At 36.6% G+C, this 12,139-nt stretch overlaps 1 protein-coding gene across 8 annotated transcripts in view; it reads left to right on the top strand.

Moving 5' to 3' along the window:
- Positions 1-12,139, top strand: part of LOC143244633 (uncharacterized) — a 56,105-nt gene that overhangs the window by 18,454 nt on the left and 25,512 nt on the right. For all 8 annotated transcript variants that reach the window (XM_076489661.1, XM_076489665.1, XM_076489662.1 and 5 more), the window contains 2 exons: positions 10,236-10,318; positions 11,009-11,177. In XM_076489661.1, coding sequence (XP_076345776.1) covers positions 10,236-10,318; positions 11,009-11,177 — 252 coding nt within the window. The remainder of the gene's footprint in view (positions 1-10,235; positions 10,319-11,008; positions 11,178-12,139) is intronic.

Raw genomic sequence — 12,139 nt, 5'->3', positions numbered from 1 at the left:
AGCAGAGCTTTGAGACTTCCACAACATTCTAGAAGATTCTAGAAAATTCTTGTAAGTTTGAGAAAATTCTCTCTCAGCTATTCAGCACTGAATCTATCTGGAATGTTCTGGAAAATGCATAAATTTGAAAAATTCATTACCCAGGTCACAAAAGCAAAGTTTGAAATAGGTCTTTTACATTTACTTTAGGCATAAGCAATTGGGAACTAACACTTTCTGCCCAGGAACAAGAAAAAGTAAAAATTTTGTTACACAGTGTAATCAACACAATCTTTAAATGGCCTACAAAAACAAACAGGTGATCACTTTGTGATGAATTGTTTTGGTTTTTCTTATGTTGGTTTTTAGCGTGTGTAATGTTCTTCCATATTGTTGTTGGAGTCTCAGATTCCCTTGGCTTCTACAAGTGGTCATAGATTCTATCTTATTTATGAGTCATAATCCCTGATATCAGTCCCTTGGTACATTGGTACCGAGAATAGATTCTGTCTGTATCCATGGTTTCCACTGCTTGATCAGATTGCCAGTGGCATCAGTGATTATTGTATATCTTCAGGGGCTGTAGGGGTTCAGTTCCAAGAATTTCTACCCGTATCATAACCTTAACCATTGTTATCCATCCAAAATGTGGCATTTCCATTTCCAATAGTTTATCAGGAGTTGTAACTTAGTTCTTGGGTTATCTGTATTTGGTTGATCTTGGGGCTGTGAGAGAGTTGTTCAAGCTTTAAAGCATTTTTATTCCTGTCAGCTGTTGGGCCTATGAAGACAGGAGATTGGTGTTCAGTCATGAATCATACTTATCTATATCAATGCCTAGTTTCTCCAAGGTTCACAAGTTACTCATTTCACAATCTATGTTGATTTTTTTTTTCCCACTGGAATTGTAGGAGTACAAGTTGATTGTAGTCAGCTCCTTTCTCCACTTTAGTAACCTGGTTGAATTGTCCACTGGGGATCATCATGCAAAGTGGGATGAGAATCTTCTCCAAGGGTTTTTGTCTACTCTCTGTAGCTATGCTATCTTAACCATTTCTGTTAGATTATCGAGAGGGGTATGTATTTTTATTTCTACCTTTCAGGGTCCTTTACCTTGTTTTCGTAAGATCCTACTGTTGTCCAGACAGGTGTGCTTCTAACAAACCAATTCCACAGTAGCAGTCACTAAATCAGTGTATTTGATACATGTTGTAAAAGTCTCTGTGGAAATGAGGTGTTCCATAAGACCACCTAGGAGCTAACAAAGTGGTATTTACTGTTTTATGATGGACTGCTTCTAATGGTATATCAGAAGTAAAACTTAAGGGGATCCTGCTGATCTTTGGATTAATAAATCTAGATCAGTTTGCTTTTAAAAGTTTAGGGAACTTGGTTTCCCTGTTGTACTGTTTATAGAACACTGTTTCTCAGGATTCCCCAATGCACATTACATCTTAGATTCTGCTAGTGGAGCTAGGCAGTCCTTACTATATCAGTGTTAGAATGAATTCCTCTACTCTTGGAGAGGGGATCAGATTCCTGGATGTTTTACCCAGATGTTGGTAGGAATGGCATTAACCTGCATAGAAGCCTACTTATGATATTGGCTCAGATTTGATGGTCACTATCAATTTAGAGTGTGCATGGCCCTTCTTTATGATCAGTATAGATTCAGTACCATTGTTCATGAAATGTTCCCCTCGGTGTGGATTCCTGTACGTGGTTAAGGTCTTCCCAGGGAAGGTTCTGTTCTTTCAGTTTACCTTCTCTGGGATCTAAACATCCACCCACGTGTTTGCCGTGTGTGGCAACCCATAAAGGGAAGGAGAGGATCTTGGTGGTTGAGGGGTCCAACCCTAACACACCACTTTGGCCTTGAATTCCTGTAGACGGGCAGACTTGGGGTGGCCCTCTTGGGTCAATTGGCTGGTCCACTTGGGCTAGGCTCAACCAAGTACCAGTGTTGGATGTTCCCAACAGGTGTTGTGGACGTTGTATCTGATGCTGGTGTTTTGGTAGAGTGCTCACGAAACCCTGGCATTACTGCAGTCTCCTTGTTTGACATTGTAATGCATCCCCTCATAGGGCTTCATGGTGGGTGGTGTCAGTGGGCACCAAAATTTCCCTTTCTTTATTATGGATATTCCAATTAAAAATCTTAATAAAATAGTGAAAAAACAGTCTATAAATGACCATGCTTTGAAGATTCTGAGCAGCAATCCTCACCATCTGTATCACCTGTTGTACCTCATTTTCTTATATTGCATTCACTTTCAGACAAACCTTCAGCACAAATGTCTCCTTTTTTCATTCAGAAGTGACTAGAAGGATGTGCTGGCTCTTCAAAGTCAGTAAAGAAGCTTTGCTTTGGTGAGATATTGGGGGAAACATCCACATCTCAACACAGTGAAATCCTTTTGCATTCAAAGGTAATTGGGGATATACCTACTGAGGTTACACTTCATGCTACTTTGAATTCATCATGAGGAGTTATTGTTGAGAGGGATTTGAAGAACATCCCAGAGTTGGAAACTTTTGCTGGTTTCTCCACCCAAGGAGTTTCTGCAGTGAGGCGTATATCCACTCGCAAAGATGGAATTATGGTGCTGAACAATGCCCACATTTTCACACTTATGTCACCACATCTGCCTGCCACCATCAAGGCAGGTTAGCTTAATTGCAGAGTACAACCATACATTCCTAACCCTCTCTGATGTTTACAGTGTCAGTGGTTCTGTCACTCGAATATGTCATGTCGTGGTTCCTTGACGTGCTTGTTGCAGTGGCAAGGACCATGATGCCTACGAGTGTGAAACAGACCCTCATTGCATCAATTGCAATGGCTCTCACCTGTCCTACTTTCGTTCTTGCCCTAAATCATTGGAAGAAAAAGAGGTGCAGCGTTTAAAAACGATTCATAACATTATCTATTCTGAGGCTAGTAAATTGCTGTCCACCATCTCATCTTGAACGTATGCTGTTGCACTTCATTCCACAACTACAGTGAGAGTGCAGACAGATCTCTCTGTGTCTCCAAACGAATAAAAAGTTTTTTGTCTTCCATGGTTAAAAAAGTTGATGAATCAACTTCAACACCTATCTCTGTCCTTTACATACATTTCAAGAAATCCCAAGTTCCACATCCTTTGGTTCCAGGTACAGGTATTTCCTCAGATACATCTTCTTCTCCCACCTCAAGATGCAAAACAATCATTCGTTCATGTCCTCAGTCACTGGAATCCACTACCAACATCAAAGATCTGCTAAATCGACTCAGGACATGATCCGTAGAGGTGAATAGACCTCCCTTGAATAAGGAAAGTAAGGAAAAAAGGCGTGGTTGCAAAATGAAGGGTTCTCCACCCAATTTGCCTACATGTAAATAAAAATGGTCACCCTGATACAATGGAACTGTCGAGGTTTATGTTCTAATCTGGATGACATCAAAACACTGATTGCTTCCTACCATCTTGTATGTCTTTCCTTACAGGAATCAGTTCTGAAACCTATCAATACAGTTACCTTTTAGTGGTTTTCCTTGTACAGAAATGACAGGCTGTGTGATGGATGAGTGCTTGGATGGGTGGCACTGTTGGTTAATCAGAAAGTGCCCACCCTGTCTTTGCCACCTGACACACCCTTGGAGGCTGTAGCTATCAGTGTTTCCTTAAGTCACACCATCACTGCTTATTCTCTCTACCTGTTGCCTGGAGAGACATATGATCAATCAGACCTTGATGCTCTCATTGAGCAGTTGCTGTCTCCCTTTTTCATCCTGGGGGACTTTAATGGACATCATCCCCTGTGGGGAAGTGTTGATATTGATAGGAGGGGTCTCTGTAGAGCAGATACTCTCTGATCTCAAATTTTCTCATTTTAATACTGGCTCTTCTACTTATTTCCATGTGCCTAGCCAGTCCTTTACTGCTGTTGATCTCTCAATTTGCTCCTTTTCATTGTTCTTCCATTTTTCATGGAGGGTTGAGAATAATCCACAAAGCAGTGATCATTTTCCTATAATCTGTGAAAGACTGGCCATGGTCAATGCCACCCAACCTGTGTGCCCCAGTGGAAGCTGTATCAGGCAAACTGGTCCTCGTTTACTGCTCTCGCAGAACTTTATCCTGCCATTGTCTGTAAGCCATCAAAAGACTACTGTGTGGCAGCAGTAACTGACTGTATTATACAAGCAGTTACTCAATATATTCCTAAACCCTTGACATGTTTTCCACTATATCCTCTTTCATGGTGGAATCCTGCCTGCCATATGGCACAGAAGGCTCAAAAACGGGCCTGGGATACTTTCTGTAGATATCCTCCAATCTTGAACTGCATTTTTTTCTAGCAGGCTTGTGTATGTGCTCAGTGGGTGAGACATTAAAGTCAGAAGGAATCTTGGATAAAGTTCACAACTGGCATATCCTCTACCCACCAGTTCCAAAGTTATGTGGGACAAGATTTGAAAGGCCAATAGGCAATATAATTCTGTTCTCCTCTCGATCTTGTTCTCTGATGGCCAGAAAGGAGCTCATACCCAGAGCATTGCCAATACTCCAGGTGAAAGCTTTTGCCAGGTATCTAGCACTTCTGCTTCTTCTTCCACTTGAGCCATCAAGACTTGGGCAGAGCAATCATCTCTTTCCTTTCTAGCTGGTTGTCTCTATGACTATAATCATCTCTTTACACTGGTGGAACTCATACTAGCTCTTCATCAGTCTAGCAGTAAATTGGTTGGACCTGATGATATACACTATGACATGCTGCGCCATCTATTTCCTGCTTCTCTTGCTATTCTTCTGATCATTGTTAACCAGATCTGGCAGGAGAACGTTTTTCAGGATGCCTGGCACCAGGCTATTGTCATACCTTTCTCTAAGTCTGGGAAGGTTACCAAGATTCCTTTAAACTCCTCTCCAATTGCTTTGACGAGCTGTCTCTGTAAGACCTTAGAGAGGATGGTTAATGCTCATGTTGTTTGGTTCCTCAAATCAAACTACTTCCTCTCACCTACCCAAGCCTTTCACAGATGACAACATCTTATATCAATATTCTTTGACATTGAGAAGGCTTATGATACAACATGTAGGTTATGGCATTTTGTGAGACCTCCATATATATGGGTTATGTGGCCATTTGCCCATTTTTATTAATTTTTAATGGGCAGGAGATTCCAAGTTTGTATGGATTCAACACTTCCCCATTCTTTTCTACAGGAACATGGAGTCCCTCAGGTCTGTGTCTGAGTGTCACACTTTTCAGTATAAAAATTAATGCCATCACTGTTGCAAAAAGGCTCTTTGTCGATGACTTTCACATCTCATGCCAGATATCGAACATGAGGTATATTGAGTGGCAGCTACAGACTGCCTTCAATGATTTACTGAAATGGACCACAGCAAATTGCTTTAACTTCTTTCTTTCTAAAACTGTTTGCATGCACTTTTACCATCAATGGATATTCACCCTGATCCTGAACTCTGTATTGGTGAAGTTGTGCTGCCCCTGGTCCCTGAGACAAAGTTCTTGGGGCTTATCTTTGACTGTAAGTTGACCTTTATAACATACATCAAGCAGCTACAGGTCAAATGTACAAGAGCACTGAACATCCTCCATGTCGTCTCTTCCACTACTTGGGAACGGATCGATGTTCTATGTTTAAGATATATTGTGCTCTTAATCGATTGAAACTCAAATATGGATCACTGGTCTGTGACTCTGCAAGACCATTGGCTTTAAAGATGCTAGACCCTATTCATCATCAAGGACTTCAGCTCTGCACTGGGGCTTTCCACACTTCCCCAGTTCAGGGCTTATACTAGAGTCTTGTAAACCTTCTTTGCACCATTGCCATTTGCAAGTGTCTTTACTATATTCTTCAAAACTTCGTTCTTTACCAAAGCATCCCACCTGGGGTTGTGTTTTCCTCCCTTGGTAGCCCATACTTTTTCAGAACAGATGGTCTGCCATTGCTCCTTTTGGCCTTCATATCCAGGCACATTTGGATGAATTGGGTCTGTTCATGGATAATATTGCTGTATCCACTGGTCAGCCCATCCCACCATGGCTTCTTACAGTCCCCAATTGTGATCGATCTTTATGTTTTCTGAGAAAAGTAGACACTCCTGATTGGAAATACTGTCTGCTATTTGCTGAACATCTTTCGAACCATCCTTCCATTCTTATTTATACAGATGGTTTGAAATCAGGTGACTGTGTGGGCTCTGCCGTGGTTTGTTGTGGTTCAGTGGTTGCACGCAGAATCCCTTCTACAGCTTCTGTGTTCACTACTGAACTGTATGCCATTTTGCTTGCCCTGGATCACATAGAAGCTAAGCAGTATTCAAACTGCACTATTTATACTGATTCACTTATTTCTCTACTGGCCCTGGAATCACTTCACATTGGTTCACACCCTGTTCTTGCCAATATTCAAAACCAACTGGCCCATTTCTCTTTAACATCTACTTCTATCCAGGTTTGCTGGATACCAGGCCATGTTGGTATTCACGGGAATGAGCTCGTCAACACCGCAGCTAAATCTATCTGCTCTGACACTTTCACCGCTATGCCTGTTTCTTACATGGACTATGGTCCTATATTCAAGGCTCGGCTCCATGCCAGCTGAGAGTCGACTTGGAATGAGCAACGTGAAAGTAAGCTTTTCCAAATTAAACCCTATATTGGACTTTGGTCATCTTACTTCCGTGAGGATTGGAAAGAGGATGTTGTTCCAACTAGACTATACATTGGTCACAGTTTTTTAACTCATCGTTTTCTTTTATCTGGAACTGATGCACCAGTGTGTAGTTTGTGTAACACTTAAATCACAATAAGCCACATTTTACTTTCTTATTGTTGTTATGACTCTCAACGACGGCACCATTTTAAACATGTTTTGTCCCAAGGTTCGTCCGTAACGTCATACAGCATTATTGTTGATGGTGACACTGACCGCCTTGGTAATGTTTTTAGTTTTTTAAAGGCCATTAATCTTTTTAATGCCATTTAAGTTTTTTAATTTATATATTAGACCTTTTTTAATGAGATTCCCTTTTAAGAATCAAAGTACATCTAGTTCAATTTGAAATTAGAAAATGGCCGTAACATTAAATAACTCGAAACCAGAACTGGAAAGGCCAAGTTCAGGTAACTATCTCTGCTGTTTGAACTTTCCATTAGTCATCCTGGCAAGTTATTATTATAATTTTGCTACAGGTCTTTTAAACCTTTTTATTGCTTTCCTTTTTGAAAATGGCCATAACGTTAAATAACTTGGAAACCAGGACTGGAAAGGTTAACTTCAGGTGACTGACTGTGATGTTTGTACTTTCCTGTTAGTCTTCCTGGTGAAGTATGATAATTATAGTTGTGCTACAGAATGTACTTTACAACTTAAATCACTGTAGTTTTTCTCTTAATGTTGTAGACTAGATGTAAACATTGGTTTTATGCTAATTATATGTTGTTTTTTAACTTTGTTTTATTTTACCTTAATTTCCTTTTTATGAATTTTACTAAATTTACTTTTAACTTTTTACTGAATGTTTGGTGCAGATAGCCTAGCTGCTTTGTGCCATAAAATACTAAATCAACCAATCATGAAAAGTTGGCCCATTATTTCTTCATAATTCTGAATGTGGAGTGGTGTCATCGTGGGTTCTTGATTAAGCAAAGTTATTCCAAATCCACCCCATAGGTACCTTGCCCATAGGGTTGGGGAGTGAGAATGAATTTTCATAATTGTATACTGGGTGAGTTATGTTTTCTTTGAGTGAGATGTACACAATCTCATCATTCCAAGCTTGAGGTGTTGCCTTGTGGACTTCTTCAAGTGGAAGAGAAGGCTTATTCATTTTGATGTTGCTTACTTCTCATTGTGATCCTGGTATCTTGGAAAGCATCGCTCAGGCTATAGATTGGGATCCACTCATAAGTTTGTGTATGTATAATTTTGTAGTCCACTTGCCTTGACCATATTTTCTGCTTTGCTTTTCTTTTTCAGTCTTTCTCCCATTCCTGCAGTTGTAGCTCATTATTATAATGCTTTATGCATATTTAAGAGATGTTTCTGTAACTTGGTGTTATTATGTGGTTTTTTGTTTTTTTTTAGTTTTATCACATTTTGATAATTCTTTGCATAATTTATGATTTACTTTCAATGCATCTCTCTTCTGTTCAACATTGTTCTTATGATTACTGGCTAATGTAGATGAAATTAACAAAGTAAGGCTGTTCATACTAGGGCTTACAGCCTAGCATTTTCTTGCTTACTTTGATCTGAGATCTTTCTACCCTCCCAGGCATATTTTGCTGCAGTTTTGAACTTTAGACTTGATATTTGCTGATCCAACCTTGCTGTGTTTCTCTTCTTTTTACTACAAGCAACTTCAGTGGTGTCACAACAGCAATCTACTTGCTATATCTTTCAACCACACATTAAAACATTGCCATAGTGCTGCAAGCTTTCTTTTTCCTTTGCTTCTGTCCCCAGCTTGTTGACCGTGACTATACAGCAATCTTCACAAGGAAAACAATCACTCAGTTAGCTCAGTTGCCTTAAGCTGTTATTGCCACCTTACATGCAGATTCAGAATTTTCTTTTGTTCATTAATCACATGTGGTGTGAAGAGAAACAACAGTTTCAAAATGCCCCAAGTTGTTTTTCAGACATTAGTTTGTTATACATTTTAAGTCCTGTAAACCAAAATTTGTATCAAGAAAAAGATGACGATGAAGAATTACATCCTAGTTCCTACTAGCTTTATTAGTGGAAAGTTGTGCACAAAATAATATTAAGAAAATGAAAACTCATCACTCCCTCATAAGGTGATAAATTTAATTTAATTATTCAATCAAGAAAGTGGGCCTTTAATAATAATTTGGTAGGTAGCTACTTTATGCCAAAATGATTAAAATAATTGTAATTCTATATTTTATGGGCCTAGCCTAGGAAGTCTATAGAAGTTTATAGTCTAGTTATTCTAACATAAAGCCAAGGAGACAGTAAAACAGCAACAGGTTAGCCACATTAGGGGAGGCTAGGCTAAGGCTAATGCCTAAAATTTAGAACCATATCCTAAGAACAGAAGGCAATAATCACAGCTTAAAAACTAGGCCTATGCAATATATAATTGCATGGTCAGTGATTTGACTTCTTACATTAAAATGTCTTGGCTTATTTCTAATTCACCATGTAGTTATGTACAAAGATCTCTGCTCGAAAATGATTATGATCATTCTTATATAGGTTATTTGAGCAATAACATGCAAAGAAAATGAACAAGTACAAGTATTGAGGCTTTTTCTAACTTGCATTTTAAATTGTTTTCAAAAACAATCTAGTTTGCTTTAGAATTTATCCTAATCCAAAAAGATTTATGAAATGTGTTGTAGGGGATTCTCATTGAGCAAAATATCTTGGAACTTAAAATGTGAAATATGAAAAATGATTTTGATGCATTCTGTATTCTATATTTTGGGTTCTTGGATATGATTTGCCAAGGAGAATATATTACTACTGGCCATACATTATAATGCTTCATGAAATAATAGTGCTATTATCATATTTATTTACAATAAACATGAGATTCATATGTTGTGAATTAGTGTTAACAAGAAAATAGAGTACGGACAAGGCCAAAGTAGTAGTTTTCAATCTTTCTTGATAAACCGTATTTTATAGTTTAAATGTACTTTTGTTTAATTTTCTAAGTGCATAAGAGGTTAACAGACATAATACAGTTAATTTTTAATCATGTTATATGTGTAAATTAAATTTTAGACAATTTTCTATAGAGTTCTTCAGAGTTTTTGGTGAATTATCTAGGGAATAATTAAATTGTATTGGCAGTATTGGCTAAAAGTTTACCAGTACTGATACAGTGGCAAAAGTGACCTATGATGTTGATACCAATACATTAGTATATCTCTGGTCTGATTTATCTTTATATATCACACTCTTAGATGTAACTAATTTTACCGATTTGTAAACAAATACACAATAAACTTTTTTGTGTTTCAGTCATAAGTGTTTTTCTTTTACTAGAAACTAAACAACTAGTGATTATTAAAAATTTGCACTTGGACAAAGTTTATACTCAAATAATTTCTGCAATACCCACAATTCTTTGTATAAATCAATAATACATAGGTACTGTTTTTCATGTGCAAAATGTATAGGATATTTTAGATTAAATAAAGTTGTATGCATCAATGTATTTAAAATGAATTTTCCTAAATATCCTCTATTACATCAGGAATGCAGGTTAAAAAAGGACAGTCAAACAAGTTTGAAGTCTGACCACAGTGTTTTAAGGGCATCAGACTTAGTATTGAAAAGGTAAATTTCTGTAGAATGTAAAGACGTACATATGCTAATTGTGTTTATTTATACATAAAGAATTGTTTAATTTTGTTCTGCATACTGGAATATCAGCAGCATATTTGTGTAAACATGAGAAAACTAATTTCATTTATTGACCAAAATTTTGGCTTAGCAAAATCTTCACTAATGTTCTAGATAAGCCTTAGAACCAAACCATTGTTTAGTGTTTAATTATTAATGACATAAACTAAAACATTGTAAGAAACATAAAATTGAATTAGTTTTCCAGAATTGTTAGTCATGTATTTTTGTTGAAATAATAATCAGTTTCAAGTTTCTAAGTAATTATTAAACATTTATTTAGACAAATGACATCCTATATCTGTTAATATTTCTGGAAAGTAACATTTTATAGAGTAATTTGTGTTAATAAAAGATATCAAATTTTTAAGTATGAGTGTGACGTTTCTAATTTCAATATTTTCTCTTGGTTTCTTTAAAAATGTATAGGTAATTAAAAAAAAAGAATAATGCAACCAGCTTTTACTCTAAAACAGAAGTAACTATATTTTAAACATTTGTCATTAATATTTATATTTCAGGGTTTGGCAACTTTTAATTTATAACTCAAAAATAAAATTGATATTTGATTGCTGTTACATATTACTTTATAATGTGTATATCATAATTAACTTTTTCACTTAGGGAAGAAGAATTATTTGGTGACACTGACACAGGAAGCATAAATAGAAAAAGAGTGAAAAAACAGAGGCAGAATGAGGAACCATCACTTAAGAAAACGAGAGAAGATGATTCTGAAAAACACATGCGGACTGTTTTTGTTGGAAACCTTCCGAATACCACCGACAGCAAAGTTTGTACTTCAGTAACTTTTATGTAATTTGCAAAATATGAAACAGTTGCTAATGGAGCAAAATAAAATTGAATAGTCTTATTTTAAAATTTCTGTGAATGTTGTCTCAATTTAATTTTCTCGTTTTAGGAGCATTTCCATTAAATAATTTCTTATTAGAGTTGGAAGAACATTTGAGCTTAAACATCACTCATGAAAGTCTCAAGTCATGTAATTCCTTTAACATTTCTGTAGGAAAATGTAACTTATTTTTCCTTGAAATTTTAAGAAAGTTAAATTTTAATCAACAACTTGTTTAAATTTTTACTTAAAATAGGGATATTTTTAGTCTTATTAAGCATACATTTTTTAAAATAAATTGTTGCAGTTTATGTTCTTATACTTTTGTTTTTTATTATAAAATATACAATTTTACATACTAAAAAAAGGCTAACAATGTGCATAATAAGTTTACAACCTCAGAAAATCCATTTTGTAAGGTTTTACGTAATGCTGATTTAAAATATAGTAGTAATTTTAAACTATTTCCAATATGATACTTTACCTCCACTTACATAACAGTATTTTTTGTTTGTATTGCCCTTTATGTACAAATGTTTGCTCATCATTAGCCTTAAGGATTCCACTAAGTTTTGTAGGATTACATGCAGAAAAGCTGAGTTATAGTATCCAAATGAGCATGCAACAACCCTTCAACATTAAGAGTGCAACACACCATCCTAGCATAACTGACTCCCTCTATACTGAAGATAACACTCATCACTTATTGATTTGGCATTCACATGTGCAGTTGTGCAACTTTTTCACTTCTTACATTGCATGTTTTGCTGTTATTTTGTCCTTTTGACAACTTTAAATTTATTGTTATTTTGCTGTGGAATGTTTTTATTTTTGAAATTATGAACTTGCAGTTTAATGTAACAACTGCTGCTTTTAGTAAGAATCCTTCTGCAACTGAGTCT

Source organism: Tachypleus tridentatus, chromosome 2 (genome assembly GCF_004210375.1).
Source record: "Tachypleus tridentatus isolate NWPU-2018 chromosome 2, ASM421037v1, whole genome shotgun sequence".
Lineage (NCBI taxonomy): Eukaryota > Metazoa > Arthropoda > Merostomata > Xiphosura > Limulidae > Tachypleus > Tachypleus tridentatus.
Note: the sequence above shows the minus strand (reverse complement) of the source record. Positions and strands in the feature narration are given on the sequence as shown.